At 43.1% G+C, this 20,529-nt stretch overlaps 1 protein-coding gene across 2 annotated transcripts in view; it reads left to right on the forward strand.

Moving 5' to 3' along the window:
• The window catches only part of Myo3b (myosin IIIB), a 422,761-nt gene that overhangs the window by 214,787 nt on the left and 187,445 nt on the right, over positions 1 to 20,529 (forward strand). For both annotated transcript variants that reach the window (XM_008855235.3, XM_008855233.3), the window contains exons 22-24: positions 1,321 to 1,400; positions 11,189 to 11,266; positions 13,545 to 13,750. In XM_008855235.3, coding sequence (XP_008853457.1) covers positions 1,321 to 1,400; positions 11,189 to 11,266; positions 13,545 to 13,750 — 364 coding nt within the window. The remainder of the gene's footprint in view (positions 1 to 1,320; positions 1,401 to 11,188; positions 11,267 to 13,544; positions 13,751 to 20,529) is intronic.

Here is a 20,529-nt window from a genome sequence, read left to right on the forward strand (position 1 = left end):
GCAAATGCTTTACCTTTGAGTTATACCCCAGTCCCTATTGTATATAATATTTTTAATAATTTTTGTGCATGTGGCTGGGAATGTAGCTCAGTAGTAGAGCCTGATAGAGCCTGTGCTTAGCATGTCCTAGGCCCTGGGCTCAATCCCTAATACTCAAAGTAATAATAGCAACAACAATAATATAGGTTTGTGGATGAAACAAAGTTCAAGGCAGGAGTAGGTTGGTTCCACTGTGGCATCCTGTCAGCCCTCAAAATTTTTGTACTAGGGATGCTCAGCCTGTGATAATACATCATATTCATTACCAAGACCAAATGTTATGAAGCTTTTCTTTTGAGGGATTTTATAGTTTCAAATCCTATGTTTAAGTCTTCAATATTCAATCATTTGAATTGATTTAAGTTTGTGTGTATGTGTGTGTGTGTGTGTGCATATGTGTATAAGTGTGGGCTCAATTGTGCCAAAACATATATGTGGAGGTCAAAGGACTACTTTGGGGACTGTGTTCTTCCCCTCCTGCCTTGTGGAGGCAGGCTCTCTCTTCTTTCTGCTATGCCTCTGGGGGATTCTCTCGGTCTCACATCTTGAAGTGCTGGAATTACGGAGGCATGCCATCTCATCCAGATTTTTTATGTGGGTTCTGGGGCTCAAACTCAAGTCATCAGGCTTGTAGGGCAGCACTTGCACCTGCTGAGCCATCTTGCCAGCACCGTTTCTGCAACTTCACTGAATTCATTTATTACTTCTGATAGTGATTGTTTATACGGAATCTTTAGGATTTTCCTTAAGATCATGTCATCTGTAAACAGCAGTGAATTTACTTGTTTTTTCTAATCTGAATGATTTCTGTTTCTTTTTCTTGCCCAGTTGTTCTAGCTATGACTTCCATACTGAGTAGAAGTAGTCTGAGCCTCCTTGACCCTGTTCTTATCTTAGGGGAAAAGCTTTCAGTTTTCACCTTTGAAACCTTTGCTAAGTGTTTTATTTACTTATTTATTTTTTTTACTTAATTACTTATGTGTGTGTGAGAGAGGGCATACAAGGCCATGGGACATGTGGGAGGTCAGAGGACACCTTGCAGAAATTGGTTCTTTCTTTCCATTATGTGGGACCCAGGGATCAAACTCAGGTTGTCAGGCTTGTCAGCAAGTACCTTCTACCCACTCAGCCATCTCACCAGCCCTGTTGCTTTTTAAATTTTAAATTCAGGAGGCTAACTTTCATAAAATTCAGAAAACTAAAGCAGCATAAGAGAAAATTTCCTCCTGACTCAATTCCTTACCTATCCCTCCAATTTAAGTTTTTTGTCTTTTTGTTCAGGTAATTTGGCCCAAACAAGAACCAGGATAACAGCATCCTCAAGATCTTTGCCTCCACATTTCAGTGCTGGGAGAGCCAAGGCGAGTAGTAGATGAGCACCAATGATGATGATAGGGGAGGCGGGCGTGTTGGAGATAATGGCAGAGTGGCCAGCACTGGTTCCCTCCACCAGCCCACTGCCTGGGCAGTCTGGTAAAGAGACTGAAGGTATTTAGGAAATCAGGAGTTAGAAAATTTGAATCATGGAAACCTTATAGTCCTGATAATCAGAAAAATGGCATAAGACAGAGAATAGTAACACATGAAAATAGTCTTTCTGGAAGAGATAAAGCACTTTCCTCGAGACTGTCACCAGCCTGCAGAAGAAGGTAAGTGGGAGCAGTGGAATCATCAAGGAGGAAAGAAATCAAACTCTGTCCTGTTGCTCTCACCTCTAAAACATTTATGCGGGGGCCATGTTGAGAGGGCTCAGGAATATCCAACTATAAAATAATATTTATCTGTTCTGCCCTTCCAGTTAATGTTTAGCTAGGATCTCAAGGACTCCCTGATTGCTGTCTGTTATATAGACAGTAATCTCCATTTGTCTGTGGTTTGGCTTTCTGCAGTTTTAGTCACCTGTGGGCAATCATAGTCCAAAAATATTAAATGAAAAACTCATGAATAAACAATGTATAAATTTTAAGGTGTGTAACATTTAATGACATGATGAAATCTCATGCTCTAGGACTCCAGGACCTCCAGGTCCTGCTATGATAGAATCATTTTCTGGTCCAGCAAATCCACATTTGTATACTACCTACCCACAGTCCTTTAGTAGCGAGCTCAGTTGTTAGACCACTTGTCATGGTATCACAGTGTGTGGTTCACGAACCTTTTTTTTAACTTAATGTTGACTCTCAAATGTAAGAATAGTGATGCTGGCAATTTAGATTTGTGAAAAAGAAGCTTCCAGTAAGGGAAAAGATGAAAGGAATACCTTTAGTACAGTAGAATTTCATAATTGTTAATTTTATTATTGGTTATGATTATGATTATTTCTTACTGTACCTAATGTACAAGTTAAATTTTGTCATGCAAATGTATGCATAGGAAAAGGCACAAGAATCTACAGGGTTTGATGGAATCCACAGTTTCAAGCATGTCAGGATATAGCCCCCAAGAATGAGGAAAGACTATGTCCTAACACCAGAAATAATTACCTTGAAGAGGAGAGAGAAATAAGCAGTTCACATCTCTGAATTTTCTTATGTTTACATATTAATATATTTAATAAAAATAAATTGGCCATATACAATACTATTAAGTATTACTCCAGAATTGCCACAAATATATATATTTATACTTAATTTTCTTGAGAATAAAAGTTCTACTTGCACACAGAAAGTACTCAGAAGATGTCAGCTAGCAATAATTTTTATACCTACATTACTGTTATGACCTATTTGAATCCCCAGCTTTTCATCTTGCAAAGGACTATTTACGATGGGTTATATGGGCTCCTAGGAGAGATGTGCCTAAGAGTTTCAGTAGTTTTAAGAACTTCTTGATTTAAGACATAAAATTTTGTTTGTATTCAATGTAGCTAATTCTCATTATTTGTAAAAGTTATGATCAACAAAGTCACTGTAGATAGCACACACTAAACTACTGTTCCTAGGGGAAATACCAGGTTAAATTCCTGCAAGACTATGTGTTTTTGTTTGAAGACACCTAATTATATTCGTGTGTGTGTGTGTGTGTGTGTGTGTGTGTGTGTATAAAAATAAGATATATATCTTATAGGTGATTTGTTCAGTGTTTTTATTAAAATGGTATTTTATTGCAGCATTTGTGTTATTAAACTCAGGGCCAATGGCACTATAATTCATGACTGAGTAAAGGAGGTCAAACACGTCATCTGCATGTGGCTTGTCACCCACTTCTTGTGCTTAGAAACGCTAGACAGCACATCAACATTATACTTGAGAGCCACTTGAAACTGACCAATTACCAACAAACCACATATAAATGCAAAAATCCAGAGGCGTTTAGATAGACTTTGAGAGTAACACTTGTCTATAGGAGAACTGAACGGCAATGGCTAAAGTGATCCTTAACTTCAGCTGGAAAGCTGGGCTTCAGGAGACTCCAATTTTTCACTGCTATGTACAGTCTATGAATGACCAGGAAAGCTCTGGCAATTGACACTGGAGTTACAAATAAATTTTAGCAGGCAGGCAAATTAACAAATATAGAATCTACATATAAGGATGGTCTATATATAATGTGTTTTATTGTAGTTATTGGCTTCCCTAAGATTCTAAAAGCAATCACAACACAAAAAGATTCCCTGTTGGTCTAGAATGCCTTCTTTTCTTGTACTTGATTTCTGAATTTGGAACCTTGCCAGGACCTTGGGTCCTGCTGTCCACATGTAGAATCCAATACAGTATATCTCCCTTCTTGCCCTGTCTACTATTATCCAGTCCTACCCATCTGAAAAACCTGCCCTCCAGTGTGGGGTATATATTTACAAAACATTCATAAATGGCAGTGGCTAGAGATTTGTTTCTTCTTGAAAGGAGATGAGCTGAAAGTTCTGATCAAGGCATCCAAAAAATTATCAAAGACAGGGGTTGGAGAGATGGTTCAGTGGTTAAGAGCACTGGCTGTTCTTCCAGAGGATCCAGATTCAGTTCCCAGCACCCCCATGGAGGCTCACAATTGTCTAACTCCATCCAGTTCTAGGGTGATCTGATGCTCTCTTCTGGCCTCCATGGATACTGCATGTATGTGGTGCACAGACATGCAGGCAAAACATACATACACATAAAATTATATATATATATATATATATATGAAGACAGCAGCAATAAACAGTCAACATAACAATAACAACGACAACAAACACAAGCAGCATGGCGACAATACCAATAATTCCAGTACTGGGGAAATAAGCAGAGGGATTCCACTTCAAGGCCAGCCTAGTCCAGTGTTAGCCTATCTCAAAAAAGAAAGTAACCCCCCCACCAAAAAAAATCATGTAAATAGCCTTCTCTAAGATGATGTAATTGAAGTGACCTTGGATGAAGTTGAACTTTGTAAGTGAAAAAGATTAATGTATGTTCTTCACCCATTATAAAATTCATGGTTGAGAGCCCATATCTAAAGATGCACTAATGAAAGAAAGGAGTACAAGTTTATTATCAATTATTGTGACATGGGAGCCATCAGAAATGAAGAACCAAAGACACAAGGAACTCTGTGGATTTGTATGGTCAGCCAGGCAGAAGTATGCTTAGAGGATAAAATGGTATGATTCAAAGGTAATCAATGGAGCAGCACCTTAGCAAGCCTTGTTTGTCATGCTGTAAGCTAAGACACCCACACACCTTCAGGGGAGAAGGAACAGATCAGAGAATGACCTGCCAGGTGTTATAACCTGTTTCAGAGAAGAAAGACAAAAGGCAGAATGGACCAGCTTCCTGCTGCCACTGCTTGCTCAGAGGCTAGGGGTCACATTTAGGGGTGGTCTGTCCTGCATCCTACCTGCACCAGCACACAGCAGCATCCACAGGATTGTTGGCAAGACTGGGCTTGCTTTTCCACAGGGTGCCACAGAGCCTTATGGGAGGGGTGGTGCCTTAGGGCTCTTTCTTAAGAGATGGATGCGCCTATCCCTATGGCTTGATAGCAGTAAAAATTCTTGACAAAGGGCCTTGTCAGGAAGATGATAAGTCTAAGCACTTCTGAGGTTTTAGGATGTAGATGGTGAGCATTTACGGAGACCAGGAGAAAATCCTTCAGCTTTTCATTTACTGCTGAGATCTGCTAGGTTTATGGGACATTTTAGAGTCCATATCTTTATGCTAGAGTAAATTCAGTTGACAGATGAGGCAAATCTTTGTAATAATACCATGCTGTCAGACTTCAGTTTCATAAGTTATATCAAACCACATAAGATGGCAGCCTATAGTGATAAGTAGGGCTTAGGAAACAGAACGGGGTTCAGACATAGGCATAGCCATACAGGAGTCCCATGTGGGTGCTGGGAACTGAACCTGGGTTCTCTCCAAGAGTAGCAAGTGCTCTTAACCACTGAGCCATCTCCCCAGCCTTGTTGAAGTATTTTTTTTGTTTTTTGTTTTTTTTTCTTCAGTCTTTTTGAGACAGGGTCTCCCTGTAGCCCCAGATGACCAGGAACTCACTATGTAGACCAGGATGACCTTGAACTCACAGAGATCCGCCTGCCTCTGCTTCCCCAGTGCTGGGATTAAAGGTGTGCACCACCATACCCAGCATTGTTGAAGTTTTTTTAAGTAAAAAATACCTCAGTAGTGAATGATTCTTTTTTCTGTGAAATATAACACTAAGCATGTAGGTGTGTGTAACAAAGACTAGGTTCTCACTCACTTCCTAAGACTTACTCTGTGTGTAAGTACAAGTGTTGTAGTCATGTTGAAATACAGATGCTGGATGGTCAGACAGAGGTTCCTACTCCCTGGGGACCCTTCCTGCCCACGGCAGTCTTAGAGCTTTTGGAGCATGAATTAGTGTTTCATTCTGTATTTTTCTATTTTATTGTAGTTGACTGACCTTAGTAATATTGAAAACAATAAATATAAACTGTCTAAACTCTATAGCAGCAGTTGGGTAGTACCCACTACTCAGGAGGCTGAGGTGAGAGAACCACTTGAGCCTATGAGTTACAGTCTGTTATCAGAATATCCAGCCATAAAGCTTGGCTCTGGTTCAAAATGTCATATCCACATTAAGAGAAAAATGAATTTTAGATGGATAGATAGATAGATAGATAGATAGATAGATAGATAGATAGATGATAGACAGACAAGTAGAGAAAACTGTGCCTTACCTATAGCAGCATTACAATTTGTAGAAAAGATGAAACAAAATCCAAAATATGAATATGCATGTGTAAGTGTAGCAGTGTGTCCCAGTTACTCGAACTGGGAGGCAGTCTTTGTCTTGGGAGGTGAATCTTTCTTCTGGTGCCAGGTCTCTTCAGCTAGATCACTTTCAGTTCCAGCATAGTATTTTCTGCAGAGATGATAATTCCTAGGAACTGGTTATAAGACCAGTGTGGGCAGCACAGTGCTACCCCCATCTCAAACAAATGTTTAGAAATTGTGTCTCAGTCATCAAGGTCACTGAACTGTTAAATTCTCAGATGTGCAGGGATCGCTAATGTTCGGAGGGAGAGGAACAGGCCAATCCATCTGCACCTACTATTAGAGACTTGGAGTACTGGTGAGGGGGGTAGTTCTTTGGTTAATTTGAATAAAAAGAGAGCGCTCAGTCACAAATGGAGCATATATAGCACATCCCCTCCCCAAGGCTCAGGGACCATTGAAGGAGGCAGAAAGATCGTAAGAGCCAGAGGAGGACTGGTGTGAAAAGGTGTCTTCAGTATATAACAAGATCACAACGTTCATGAATTCTTAGCAGCTCTTGTTGCCTGCATAAGACTGTACAAGATCAAGTCAGTCAACATTCTAGCATGGAATAGAAGGGGTTCATGAAGTTCCCATTCCTAACTGAGGCACTATGGACAGCTGATGGCTTCTAGGGGAGGGAGAGATGGTTTTCTTTCTTTTTTTTATTTATTATTTTTATTTTATGTGTATGCATGTATTGTGTGCATGTAGGTAAGTGCACTTGTGTCGTGCAATGCCCATGGAGGTCAGAAGAGGGTGTCAATCCCTTGGGACTGGAGTTACGTGTTGGGGACCTCTGTTATGCAAAGTAGAAGCCCCTTCATGTCCGGACAGCTCATGCAGCTCGGGGTTATGTGCTGGGGCTCCTTTCATAGCAGGGTGCCTTCCTGGCATCTTTCCTGACTCTCCTTTAGAAGTGCCCGCCACAAATGCTCACATAAACATGGCCTCTGGCTCTGAAAGATACCATGCTTTTCCTGTGTAATTTTTCAGGTAGTCAGCAGTCTGGCGGCATGGCAGAAACCCATGCCTCACAAAGCATCTAACAGCCAAAGCTTTTACCACTACCCCCATGGTATAAGTATCCTAGTTTTCTCTTAATAGACAGAGAGCTGGGTCGCAGAGCTGCTGAATTACCTGGAGCAGAGACACTTAATAAAGCTGTAACACAGACTAAGCTGAGTCTTCAGTCTTGTGTCTTACTATCGGCGACCCAGCCTCTCCAGGGGGCGCACTCCTCCATTACCGACTTGTGGACATCCTGGCTTTCGCCATTCTCGTACTCTTCCCGCATGGTCCAATGGCCAGTGGACCTCGCTTCCTGAGGAAAGTACACGGGCGGGATTCGGCTGGACAACGCTCCAGCAGCAGAGGAACTTTCAGCACCGGAGCGGCGGACACGCAGGACCCGAAGTGGCTGAAAAGCCCGTGGGACACCCGCCGCAGCTCCCAGAGAGGCGTGGCCAGAGCCAGACCTGCACTATGACTCGCCAGGTGTGGCGGGGACCTCGAGATACCCGTGCACCCCACAACTGGGGCCCAGAGCGACCCCTATAGTTATGGACAGTCGTTAGCTGCCATGTGGGTGCTGGGATTCAAACCTGGGTCTTCTGCAAGAACAACTAGTGTTCTTAACTGCTGAGCCATCTCTCAAGCCCTGGTTTTCTTTTTTTTTGGTATTTTATTTATTATTTTTATTTTATATGTATGAGTGTATTGCCTGAATGTATGTAAGTGCACCCATGTCATGCAGTGCCCGAGTAGATCAGAAGAGGGTGTCAATCCCCTGGAACTGGAGTTATAGAGGGTTGTTAGCTGCCATGTGGGTGCTGGGAATAGAACCTGGGCCCTCTGTAAGAGCAGCCAGTACTCTTAACTGCTGAACCCCAAGACAGTTTTCTTTAATGTGGCTCCTGGTAGGTCATCTGTGCTCCACTGGGTGGCCCCATGTGATGGCCAATCCTGGGTGTCAACTTGACTAGATCTGGGATTAACTGAAATGAGAGAGGTCTTCTTAATTGGATCATCTGACACTGGAAGACACATCCTAAATGTGGGTGTTACCTTCTGATGGCAGCCCATATAAAAGGCCATGGCAGAGGAGACCGCCTGGCTTCTTGCTGCTTGCCTTCTCTCTCGCTGGTAAGTGCAGCTGGCTGCTGTAGACTGAAGACTAGCTGATCTTTTGGAATTCATCAGACCTTCAGTGCCAGATTGGGACTACTGAGACATCCAGCCTTGTGGACTGAGCAACTAAGGATTCTCAGTCTCTCCAGTGTGGTGCAGCCATTGTTGGACTACTCGGACTCTATCTTGTGAGCTAAGCTGATAAATCCTTATACATATATATTCATTCTACCGGTTCTATTTCTTCGGAGAACCCTAATACTCCCCACATCCAGGAGTATATGAACAGCACAAATTGGAGTGGATAGGTTATTACATTTAAAAAAGGGCTGGGGGCAGGGGAGGGGGTCAGTGGGAAAAAGGCTCAAAGCAAGAGGTGCTTCTTCAATTGGAAACTCTGAAGTAATCAGAAGTGGTAGAGAAATTCCTAAAAGTTGTACAGATAGATCAGGTGCAGTGAGGAAAGAGAATGAGAAGAAAGAAGGAAAATCCCAGAATTTACCATTGAGCTGAAGGTCAACCTAGCCAGGATCTTCCCTCCAGATTAGCTTGCCCTACCTCTGACTAGCCCTGAGCTCTGTCTTCCAGTGGGGGTAAGAGAAGGAGAAACTTGTAGTGGAGACCCTCCCAGGGACAGCGGAAAGGGCACAGTACCATCTCTGTAGTAGGGGAGTTTGTTTTCCCTTTCTCTGTGAGAGTGGCCTTCCTTGCCACAAAACCTGACAATTTGAGTTCAATCCCCAGGACCCACAGAGTGGAAGGAGAGAACTGACTTCCATTTCCTCTGACCTCCACCAGTGCGCTGCATCACATGTGTGACCCCCCCCAACACACACGTAAAATAAACGTAATTTTTTGTAACTGTACAGTTTTCCTTTCCTCTTTTCTCATTGAAAAAAAAAATTAGAAAACCATCTAGACAGGCACTTATTCCACCGAGCTGCCTATGGATAAACTGCTAGCAGCCAAAGTACAGGCCACAAAAGACAAAGTTGCATAGCCTGATGTGTCTTCACCCATGTCATGTGCCTGCCAGCTGTACAGGGTGCTTCTCTAGACTTTTAATTAAGACTAGGTCTCAGGGGTTAGAGAGATGACTCAGCTGTTAAGAGAACTGGCTGCTCTTGTAGAGGACCCAGGTTTGATTTCCAGCACTCACATGGCGGCTAACAACTAACCTTAACTCCGGTTCCAGGGTATCTGATGCCTTCTTTTGACCTCTTCAGGCTCTGCACAACATAGGGGCACTTACATACATGTAGGCAAAACACTCAGACACATTTGAAAAAAAGAAAAGAAAAGAAAAGAAAAGAAAGAAAGAAAGAAAGAAAGAAAGAAAGAAAGAAAGAAAGAAAAAGACTAGTTCTCCCTGTGTAGCCAAGGCTGGCCTCAAACTCACCATCCTGCATCAGGTTCCTGAGTGGTAGGTTTACAAATGTGCTTCACTATACTCAGTTGCTTTCCTAGGTTTGACCATTTAGACCCATGCTTTCCCTTTCTTAAATAAACTTGCTTTCTTCAACCTGGTTGATATGTGTCCTTTATGCCTTTGGAATACCCCTCCAGGTGGACCTCATTATTCCCTGGCTCTTTCAGCAATTTAGAAAATTTTCAGTTTCTATGAACAAGGCTGCAGACGTCCTCCCCCCATGGACAGGAGGGGCCTGGGCAACAGTCTCTAGGTGGAGCCCACGTGCTTTACACTCTTGCCACCTGTTCTAAGCAGGTGGAGGCTGCCAGGACTGCACAAGGCTGGTGTTGAAATGCAGTTCAAGCACTTCCCCAACCAAATCAGGGTTCTGTTGTAGAGCTATGATAGGGCAACACAAGGCTGCTTGCAAAGTATTACTCTAATTGTTTTCATCCATAAGTTCCTTCCAGTTAACCCAGGTAGTGGCAGAGATAATTGGTAACAGGTGTATACCATTGGAACCTTCCTGAGTGATTGGTGCCTGAACTCCTGCTTTCAGGAAGTTTGTGGGAACTGTGGAGGCAGGTGCATGTTGAGCAACAGAGCCTGATGGCTTAGAATGTGACTGATGCTGGCCTAATACCCTGTAGTATAACCTGGGCTTGGGGGTCTATTACAGTTTGAATGTAGACTGCCCCTCCTTCATGTGTTTAAACAGTTGGTCCTCAGCTGGTGGTGCTATTTTGGAAGATTGTGGAAACTTCAGAAAGTGGTTCTAGCAGGAGGAAGTGGCTAGAGGGCCAGTCATGAGTGTTATATCCTGGCCTGGTTCCAGCCTGTTTCTTGATACTGGAGATGTGAGCAGGCCATCTCACACTTCCAGCATCAAGGAAGTTCCCACCACCAAGCTTTCTCCACCAAGATGGACTGTATCCCCTTCAAACATGGGTCAAAATAAATCCTCCCCAAAGTAGTGTCTTTCTGATGTTTTATCGCAGTGACAAAAAGTAACAATATAGGGTCCATGTCTTTTTTGTTGTTTTATTTTTGAGACAGAGTCTCCCTGTAGCCCCACTGGCCTGGAACTTGCTGTGTAGACCAGACTGACCTTGAACTCAGAGCTCTACCTGCCTCTGCCTTTTGAGTGCTAGAATTAAAGCCTGTGCCACCATGCCTAGCCCTGGGTCCATGTCTTTATAATTACCTTCACAGGCCTTTGTCCAGTTTCTTTGAATGTTATGCATCCTTTTTTATTATTCTACTAAATGTCATCTCAGTATGTACAGTTGTGTCCTGAATGCTTTGTTCCGAGGTTACTAAGTAAACAGCCCTTAGGTTTTAGAGAATGAACTGTCCATAGCCTCCAACCACTTTCCTCTTCCTCCACTTCCAGGTGGACACCCTGGAGGTGATTCGGCATCCAGAAGAAACCACCAACATGAAGAGACAAACCATGGCTTCTTACTTCCGGGTATGGAGGCTTCTTCTCTCTTCTACCTACTTCAAGACAGATGTGCCAAGCCTTCTCCCTTCTCTAGTGAGGTCCAGACAGATAGAACCATGGAAGGAGGGCAAAGCACAAGTACAAGTTAGGAAAGGAGTGAGGGGGCTGGAGAGATGACTCAGCAGTTAAGAACACTTGCTGTTCTTCCAGAGGATCTGGGTTCGATTAGCACCCACATGGCAGCTAACTCTAGTTCCAGGGTATATGACACTCTCTTCTAGCCTCTGCAGGGCATTGCACTTACACACATGCAGGCAAAACACTCATACACATAAAAATAATAAATAAAATATTAAAAAACAAGCAAAGCTGCAGAGAAAGATAGAACATACACTGCCTTTTCCACTGAATGCACTGTTAGTGTTTGAGCAGCTTCTTGGCTTTAAAGCTACAGGAACCACCTTTCCAGCAAACAACGGATGTCATCTAGGAGATGTGTAAGAACAGCATCTCTAAAGTACTCTGTAAAATACTCATTTCATAGCAAAGATAAATTTGATTCTTTGCCCTTTCTATCCATTTGCACAGAGTTTTTGATCTTCAAATTATTTCAAATCATTATAAAGCATTAGAGTTAGAGACCTCGTAGAGATCATACAGCTAGATTCTGTCATGCTGAGTAGAAACTGATCTCAAGGGCAGAATAAGATGGTAAGATGGAGTTGGATGGGAAGGGCTCTGCAGAGATGGAGGGGGCTGTTAGGAATCTGGGTTGTGGACCTGAGGAACCAGGTAAGCTGAAGGGTGGGACCTAGGAATCAGCACCATAGATGATGGAAGCCTCTATGGAAAGCCATCAACTGCCAAGAAGGAAAGTCACAGAGTCCAACCAAACCAATTGTGTTTCAGAGACAGACTAGAACTGGGCTCATAGTGTGAGCTACAGGGGCCTGAGACTTTTAAGTCTAGGACTTCACCCATGTTGTACTTACTGCTGCAACACCCCAGCAGGTGGCTTTCAGTGTTCATTTCTCTGCTTGGATATTTGTGATTGCCCTTTCTTCTCTATATACCCTGATCCTATCTCCTTTATCAGTGGTATCCTTGTCCTCCTAGTAACCCTTGGTGCATGCATGTCCATGTGCGTGTGTGTGTGTGTGTGTGTGTGTGTGTGTGTGTGTGTTTGTGAAGTGTTTCCCCATAGGATTTGGAGGCTGCTTGACTCTGTGATATCAGTCTCAAGATTCTCAGTGGCCCATCTTACACCTCTGGCTTAGTGTTTCAGAAATATGCTCAACATCTAGTTTGTTATCCTCAAAATACAGGTCCCCAAATGCTAAAGCAGAAAAACAAGATCCCTTGGTAAGCAAAGAGCAATTTTGATCAGTAGAGGAGTGATTATGAAGAGCTTGAACCTTAATTCCTGTGTGGTTTGTAAATGCCTCTGGGAGCTCCAACAAAGGACACTTCCTGAGGGACACCTCTGCCACATAAGCACCCCTCTGGTTTTTCCATGCCCTTTCCTCGTCTCTCTACAAGGTATATATATGCTATTGATAATTGATCTTAGTGGCTAGAGAGATGGTTCAGCAATTAAGAGCACTAGCTCCTCTTCCAGAGGGCCCAGGTTTGGTTCCCAGCACCCACATGGTGGCTAACAACTGTCTGTAACTCCAGTTCCAGGAATCTGACGCCCTCTTCTGACCTCCGAGGGCATTGCATGACACTGGTGCACTTATACACATGCAGGCAATACACTCATACACATAAAATAAAAATAAGAAATAAAGTATTTTTTAAAAGTTGATCTTCATCATAGTCCTTTCCTCTAACAATTTCCTTCTCTTCCTCCTCTGCCTCTTCCTCCTCTTCCTTCTCTTCCTTCTCTTCCTCCTTCTCCTCCCTCTTACCAGTGGTATCAGTAGGACTTGCAGTGACCTTCTGGTGGTTTTCAGGTGAATAAAACCATTAACATTTCCCATGGGGAAATACTAGATTTTAGATTACAGTATATACATCATCATTTTGGACAGCAAAGGGCCTTCCAGGTTTACCTAGAACGTGTTCTTAATGAAGTTTCTGTCATGTGGAGACATTGCTTTGCACTAGGAAATGTTTAAATAATGCTTTTCAAGTTCAGGCAACTATATAGAGAACTTATGTTGTCATCTCCTGTTGCTGATTTCACATTCTGTCTCAAAGATCTCGAAGTCCCTCACAAGCCTCAAACTGCTCTGAAGGTTGTAGAAGGCCCGTGTGGGTGTAACTTCATTTCTCATTACATGTTCCTTTTTCTCCTTGTTAGTATTCTCTGATGGATCTGCTCTCCAAAATGGTGGTTGGACAGCCCCACTTCGTGCGTTGCATTAAACCCAATGATGACCGCAAGGCCCTACAGTTCTCCCAAGAGAGGGTTCTGGCCCAGCTCCGCTCCACAGGGATCCTGGAGACCGTCAGCATCCGCAGACAGGGCTACTCCCACCGCATCCTCTTTGAAGAGTTTGTGAAAAGGTCAGACAGCATCTTGGATATGCATTTTTTCCATATAGCTGCCTCCCGACTGTCCCTCTCCCCTGGGAGAGTGATCCTCCTCCCAGGACCTGTCTTAGGACCAATTGTCATTTACTTGCTTAGTGTTGTATTTGTCTTGTGCTCCATCTATGCTACAGGGATCCCAAGGACAAAACAAACTTATTTCTAATCACATTTTTTAGAAGTTCATAAATATTTTATATTACAAATTCTCGCACCTTAAATTCTCTGATGATTTCACTGTGATAACAGAAGAACCCATTCACAGAGTCTGTCTTGGTATACTATGACAATGATAAGCAAGACTTTCCCAGCACCTAAGATGCTGTAAGAGTGCAGGGTGTTTTAGGCACTCTCTTTAGATGTGCAGTGTCATTTATCTATAGAACAACCCTATAACCTAGGCTCTATTATTATCTCTACTTGAAAGATGAGGAAATTGGGACACACAAGTTATGTGACTTTCCTAAGATCAGGTAGAGCCAGGATTTGAACCCAGCCTCCACATTTTAATCTCCTCAGTTCACCACATTCAGTCAATGGTTATTGAGATACACAAATTTCATGGGGCTTTCCAAACTCAGCAGCTGCCTTATCTACCGACAATATGCTGCTGTTTTGCGCACAGCTGCCTCAAGTGCACTTTGGGTCTCCACTAGGACTTCCACTCAACTTTCTATGAAAAAATAATAAATTGCACTAACAAAAAGATAAACTCTGGAAAGAAGCATAACTGTCAAAGGATGCCTAGAGAGAAAATGATAAACTCCAAGATAACCTGCCTCACCCTAACCAGCCGCCCCAGATCGTCCTTTTGAACGGGGGGGGGGGTGGGGGGGAAGAGGGGCCCCTAGAGGGTTCTTAGTCTCATTCATAAAAGAATTTAAGAATGGACCCAAACAGAAGCTTTTACAATTTTATTAAAATCTTAAAAATCTTCAGGGCACAAGAGCTGATAATTTTGGCAGCTGCCTTGAGGAGGAGAATGGTGGGGAGAAGGAAAGAAAGCCATGGAGCCATGCAGGGTTAGAGGCTGCATGGAGGTCAGACGCGTGGCTGACTGGCAGCCACATGGCCGGGAGACGGAAGCTTTAGAGAAAAAATAAAGAAGTACAAGATGCGAGGGGCAGCCTAAAGCCTTAAAGAAGGAATGCTTTGTAAAAAAACAATGAAGATGAGGAAAAATTATGCTTTTCCGAAGAATTCAGAAAAGCAGAAAGCCTTACAGACTGTATGCATGACTGTGGCTGGCCCAGAAGTTCTGCTCTAGGAGGCTGGATTCCAGCAGGAAAAATTTGCTATCTCATTAACACAGTAGGTATTCTGCTCATCTATTTAGCATGACTTAAGGTGAACCTGCCTTCCTAGGGATGGTCCTATGACCAGATGATTGACCAGTGAGACTGGAAAGGTGACTCTTCCACCAGATAAATTTTAGACCATAGACCAGTTAAACTTATGGGGCCTTTTGTTACTCTAAGACTTTTACTTCCATTCTGAAATTCATGCTCAAGGTTATTTTTCCAACTTCTCAGAGAAGGATGGGTCCTAAATATGGTAGCTGTCTTCATCAAATCTTCCAAATTCTGCTACGTTCCTTGGAAATGTAAAGGGGAAAAAATTCTTGCAATGAGAACTTTTAAATTTGAAATAAGAATGAAATGACTTTTTAAAATGTATCTTTAAGACTTTTTTTCTTTTCATCTTAAATTTGGAGGTATAACAAGGAATAAAAAGATTATTTTAGCTCATGAATATATTTTTAGCCACAAAGTGTTGAATACATCAAATTTTTAAGAAAACAGGTCAAATGCTCAACAGATTGGTACTTCTTTGTAATGAGAAAACCATTAGGAAGAATGAACAGGAATTTCAAAATGTCAGGAAATCTGAGGGTATCAAAGATTTCTGAGCCTGAAAGTTAATTGGTATTTTGATCTTTTTGAGCAATTTAACAACAAAATGGACAAGCTAGCAGTTTCCCTCTGGATGTTATTCGACAAATAGTTGCTTTCTTATCTTCCTGCTCAGGATACTGCTTTGTCAGCTCTTAGCAGGAAACAGGCAGACAAAACAATCAAAGGCAGGGAACAGGCATGCCAGGTTTATGCAGTGGAGGTGAATGAAGGGGAAAGGCCTGAGTAATAGTGCTCTTTACCTCTTCCTGTTTTCTGGCACTCAAGTCTGAAACTGAGGTAGTGTTCCTCTGATTATGCTGTCTCCTTCCAGAAAGGGGACCTTCTTCCCTAATCCCCACACTACTCAAATCACGAGACTCAGCCAAACCTAAGCAAAACGCTTCCTTGCTGTATCGTATTTGAATTTTCTGGCAGAGTGACTTGGAAGTGCCTTATCTTGTCCTCCAGTCAAGGGCCTTTGAGGAAAAGGTGCCCTTGACACCAACTCATCAATGGGGCCAAGTGAGTTAGAAGTCTTCATCTGTTCTCAGTTAGGTGCCAAGAGGCTACTTGGCAGTGCTAGGCAGGTCGTGAGAGTTATTGGAAGCTAGACTGTTGAGGGTATCACAGAGCACCCAGGTGCATCTTTATTTCCAGATCAGTGTGCCCTGAAGGAGGTTTCCTCAGAAAGTCTACCCTGGTGTACACATAGGCCTGCACGTGTTGAGTGTGTGCTATCAAATGTTTAAAGGAACGGACCAATGCTCAATGGTTTGTTTACTATAGAAAAAATTTGCAATTTAGTAAAGAGAACTGAATTCTAGTCTCCTTTTGGACATAATATTTGGCAAGTAAACCAACATAGCTGTAAAAGATATTTTTCATCTGCCTGGCAAGAAGGCAGATGTATGGAACTGTGCAATGAAAACCACAGAACAGGATCACTCCGTGAATGAGGAAAATGGTTTATTAACAAAGTGTTGGGCTACCTCTCAATAATAGAGAAATAGCAACTAACAGAAGAAGTGGGATAGATTTTATAGGAAGTTATAGACTTGGGTGACTTCCCATGAGGATCTTGCCTGGTCTGGGGCAGGGGGGCAAGGGGATGGGGTGACCCCATTGAATTGGAGGATGAGGAAACTCTAATTTTCCTGATAAGCGAGTTTTATGAAATCTCGTCTCTGCTGGGGACATTTGCAAAACCCAGTTTCTGTAAGGGGGCTTTGGAGAGACTGGTTCCTGAGGAATGCTAAGTTTTGATTTTCCTCTTCCTTGTTGTGGAGCCTGTCGACCTGATATTCTGGGAGGCTGGGCAGCACTGCCACCATTTTGAGGACCTAACGGCAGGCACGCACAGAACCCATACCCTGAAGATGTTCAGTGACTTCATGCAGGCTTGCACCTACTCAAGTTCTCTGGATAGGAGACTTGTACCCAGTGGCTGTTAAATCAATGCATAAGGAAACCCTTTCTTTCCTCCATCAGCATCTTCCTTTCTTTCTTCTCAGGATGGTGTGGGGAGCCACAGTACTTTAGCATCTCCTTTATCTCATTCTTCTATTCCTCCACTTTCTCTTTTCCAGAAACTTGGAGTCACTTTTGATTTCTCACTTCCTTTAAACAGTACTATCAGTAGCTTCTCTAGTTTTGCCTGGTAAAGTTTCTCTGCAAGTGGCTTGAATAGATGTTTCTTTAAAGGAGACATACAAATGACCAATAAACACACGAAAAGATGCTCAATATGTGGTCATTCAGCTGCCCCAGTTACCATTTACTGTCAACACTTTTCTTTCTCATTCGTCTTTGCATTTTTGTAGAACAGACTTGTTCACAACTTCTACAGTTTCTTTTGGATTCTGAATTCTATTTCATTTCTAGGCTCATTTGAATTCTTCTGCCCACCTTTCTATGACCTCTTTTTCTTCATCTGTGTTTTCTTATAGGATTTCTTGACTGTCCCTTCAGTCCCTGTACTTTAGAAGTACATGACAGGTACATGGAGCTGGTTTGTTGAACTGTAACTCACATTGTAATGAACAGCACAGAATCATAAAGCATACAATTTCAGATTTTCATATAGCTCTTTACTAATAGCCTTAAACCCTTAAGTAAATTGATTTTTAGATCTTTTGGGATTTATTTATTTATTTTGGTCTTTTTAAGACAGGGTCTCCCTGTAGCCCCAGCTGTCCTGGAACTCACTATGTAGACAAGGCTGGCCTTAAACTCACAGAAATCCACCTGCCTCTGCCTCCCAAGTGCTGGGATTAAAGGTGTGTGCCACCACACCCAGCTGGGATTTATTTATTTTTATTTTATGTGTATGAGTGTTTTCCCTGCATGTATGTAAGTGCACTCATGCATGCAATACCCACAGAGGCCAGAAGAGGGTGTCAAATCCCCTGGAACTGGAGCTATGGACAATTGTTAACTGTCATGTGGGTGTTGGGAACTGAACCTGAGTCCTTTGCAAGAGCAGCCAGTGTTCTTAACTACTGAGCCATCTCTCTAGCCCCAAGTAAATTGATTTTAAAAGGTTCTTTTTAAAAAAATTTATTTAATAACCACATAATTAGTAGAAGCATTTCATTATAACAGCATTGACATAGTCAATAACAGTTTCTAGAGCAAAGATGCATCTCTTTCAAAATTGTCTGTAATTTTTAGGTTCACAGTGTTGAATTAATAAAGCTATACATTATTGTACTCAGTATAAACCCTATAAGACATATTTTTGAATGAAGTTTTAACCTTTAAAAAAGATCTCCATTTCATTTTAGAATATACTGTTTCATACAGAAAAAATAATTTTTAATGTAAATAACACTTAGATGTTTGAACATGCATCTCTAATCTCTGTATATCTGATTATACTAGTGTCAGTTGATTACTTCCTAGGATCCTTGGTACCAGAGCATAGATATAAAGTCATCAGGTAGATTTCAGTAATCTTCATTATCTACTAATGGTAATGTTCATATCTACTAATTAACATGAAGCAAATTTTTATACTTCTTCCTCAAATATAACTCACTTTTTTATTTATTGATTTTTTTGTGCATATTTCATACAGATCTTCCCAAACAATCTTATTAATCTTTAACACACATCCCAAATGGCACCCTCCCATAGCCTCCCCCCGCCCCCCACTGGAGCCCATATACTCTGTCATCTCTGTTACTGTCCACTGTGTTGTCAGTGCATCTTGTCATTCCCCAGTGCTAGTCTATCTGCTGAGTCTAGTCAGCCTTTTTAGAGTCCCTTGATTTAGGAAGATCAACTCTTCCTCATCTAGCAGCAATCAGTTGCCAACATTCCTTTAGATAAGATTGGAGTCTGCTGTTCATTTTCCCAGTTCTATGCTGGGTTACTTACTGTCTGGGAGCCTCTAGGGCCACCTTGGCCAACAACTCAAGGGAAGGTATTGTTAGGGTCCTTAGCCTCTCCTCCCTGTCCTCCGGAGACTCCCTAGCATTAAAGACCTTCCCTGCTTGTTGCAGCATCTCTCTAATAGAAATCTCTCCCAGATCATCTCGCTTATGGAGTTTTCTCCTGATATCGGAGGCTGCCTGGTTAATAAAAGAGAGGACTACAGCTGACCTGTGTTCCTCTGCCTCTGGGTTTATAGGGGTGTATTGCCTATAGGCATCAAATAGCCTTTCCAGATACGTGGCTGGGCTTTCGGTTTCTCCCTGAACAATTGTTTTCACCTTAGCCAGGTTAGTGGGCCATCTTGCAGCCCCCTAGAGATCATTAGAGTCTAGGGGTAGACCCAGAGATGCTCCCTACCTTCTGCCGTCCCAAAATCCCAATTTGGGTGTGTGAGGGGGAACGCTTCATCAATGGCGGGTTGGAGGGTGGTGGGTCTTCCATTTTCTCTGAGAACATTCTTCCTGGCTTCATTAAGGATCCGCTCCCACTCCTCGGTGGTAAAGAGGGTGCGGAGTAGCTGCTGGCAGTCATCCCAAGTGGGACAGTGAGTGAACATGATAGATTCCACCAGACCTATAAGACACTTAGGGTCCTCAGAAAAAGGGGGGTTCTGGGTTCTCCAATTATAGAGATCACTGGAAGAAAATGGCCAGTATTGATACTGCTGGCCATCCAGGCTGCCAACTGCCCATACGGGTAGGATGGGCACAGCTCCTCCAGTGGAGGAGGAGACTTCTCCTATCCGGTCCCTGTTTCCCCGGGACCTTAACTGCATTTCTGCCCCTCCCCCTCCAGGCTGTCTTTCCTCTCCGGTGGAGGAATCTGGGGAGACAGCTGCCGCCATTTCCCCCTGCTGAGCCTCTTCCATGTTTCCCCCTTGGGGAGGACCCCCAGCTCCTCCCCTCCGGGTAGCTGCATAAGGCGGTGGCTGATCAACCGGCAATGGGGGGTAGAGGGGGGAGCTCTCAGGTAGAACTGGTGGGGCAGTAGGTTCTCCTTCTCGGCGGCTGGGGGACTTTGGCCCTTCCTGGGCAACCAGGCTGGTGGCCTTTGGGGGGCCCCCATGGGGTCCTCACTCCAGGAGAGGCCCCAACCATGATGGGGGGTCCTCGACCAAATTTTCCCATAAAAGGATATAGGGAAGCTGGTCTGGGTGTCCTTCGGGGTCGGGTTGGGTGATGACTGCCTTAACCTTGCCTATGGTATCCAGAGAAAGAGACCCCTGGTTGGGCCATCCTACCCCGAAAGCCGGCCACCCAGTGGAACAGAGGGCCTCAAACTTACCCTTCTTGATGCTAGGGCCCAGTTTCAAGGCCCTCTTCTTTACTTCTGAAAAGTGAGAAAGAATTGTGCCTTTGGGGGTGGCCTGAGTTTGGCCCATAGTACCTGGGGAACTGAAAGTAAAAGGAGAGAGAGAGAGAGAGA

Source organism: Nannospalax galili, unplaced genomic scaffold, assembly GCF_000622305.1.
Source record: "Nannospalax galili isolate Female #2095 unplaced genomic scaffold, S.galili_v1.0 scaffold346, whole genome shotgun sequence".
Lineage (NCBI taxonomy): Eukaryota > Metazoa > Chordata > Mammalia > Rodentia > Spalacidae > Nannospalax > Nannospalax galili.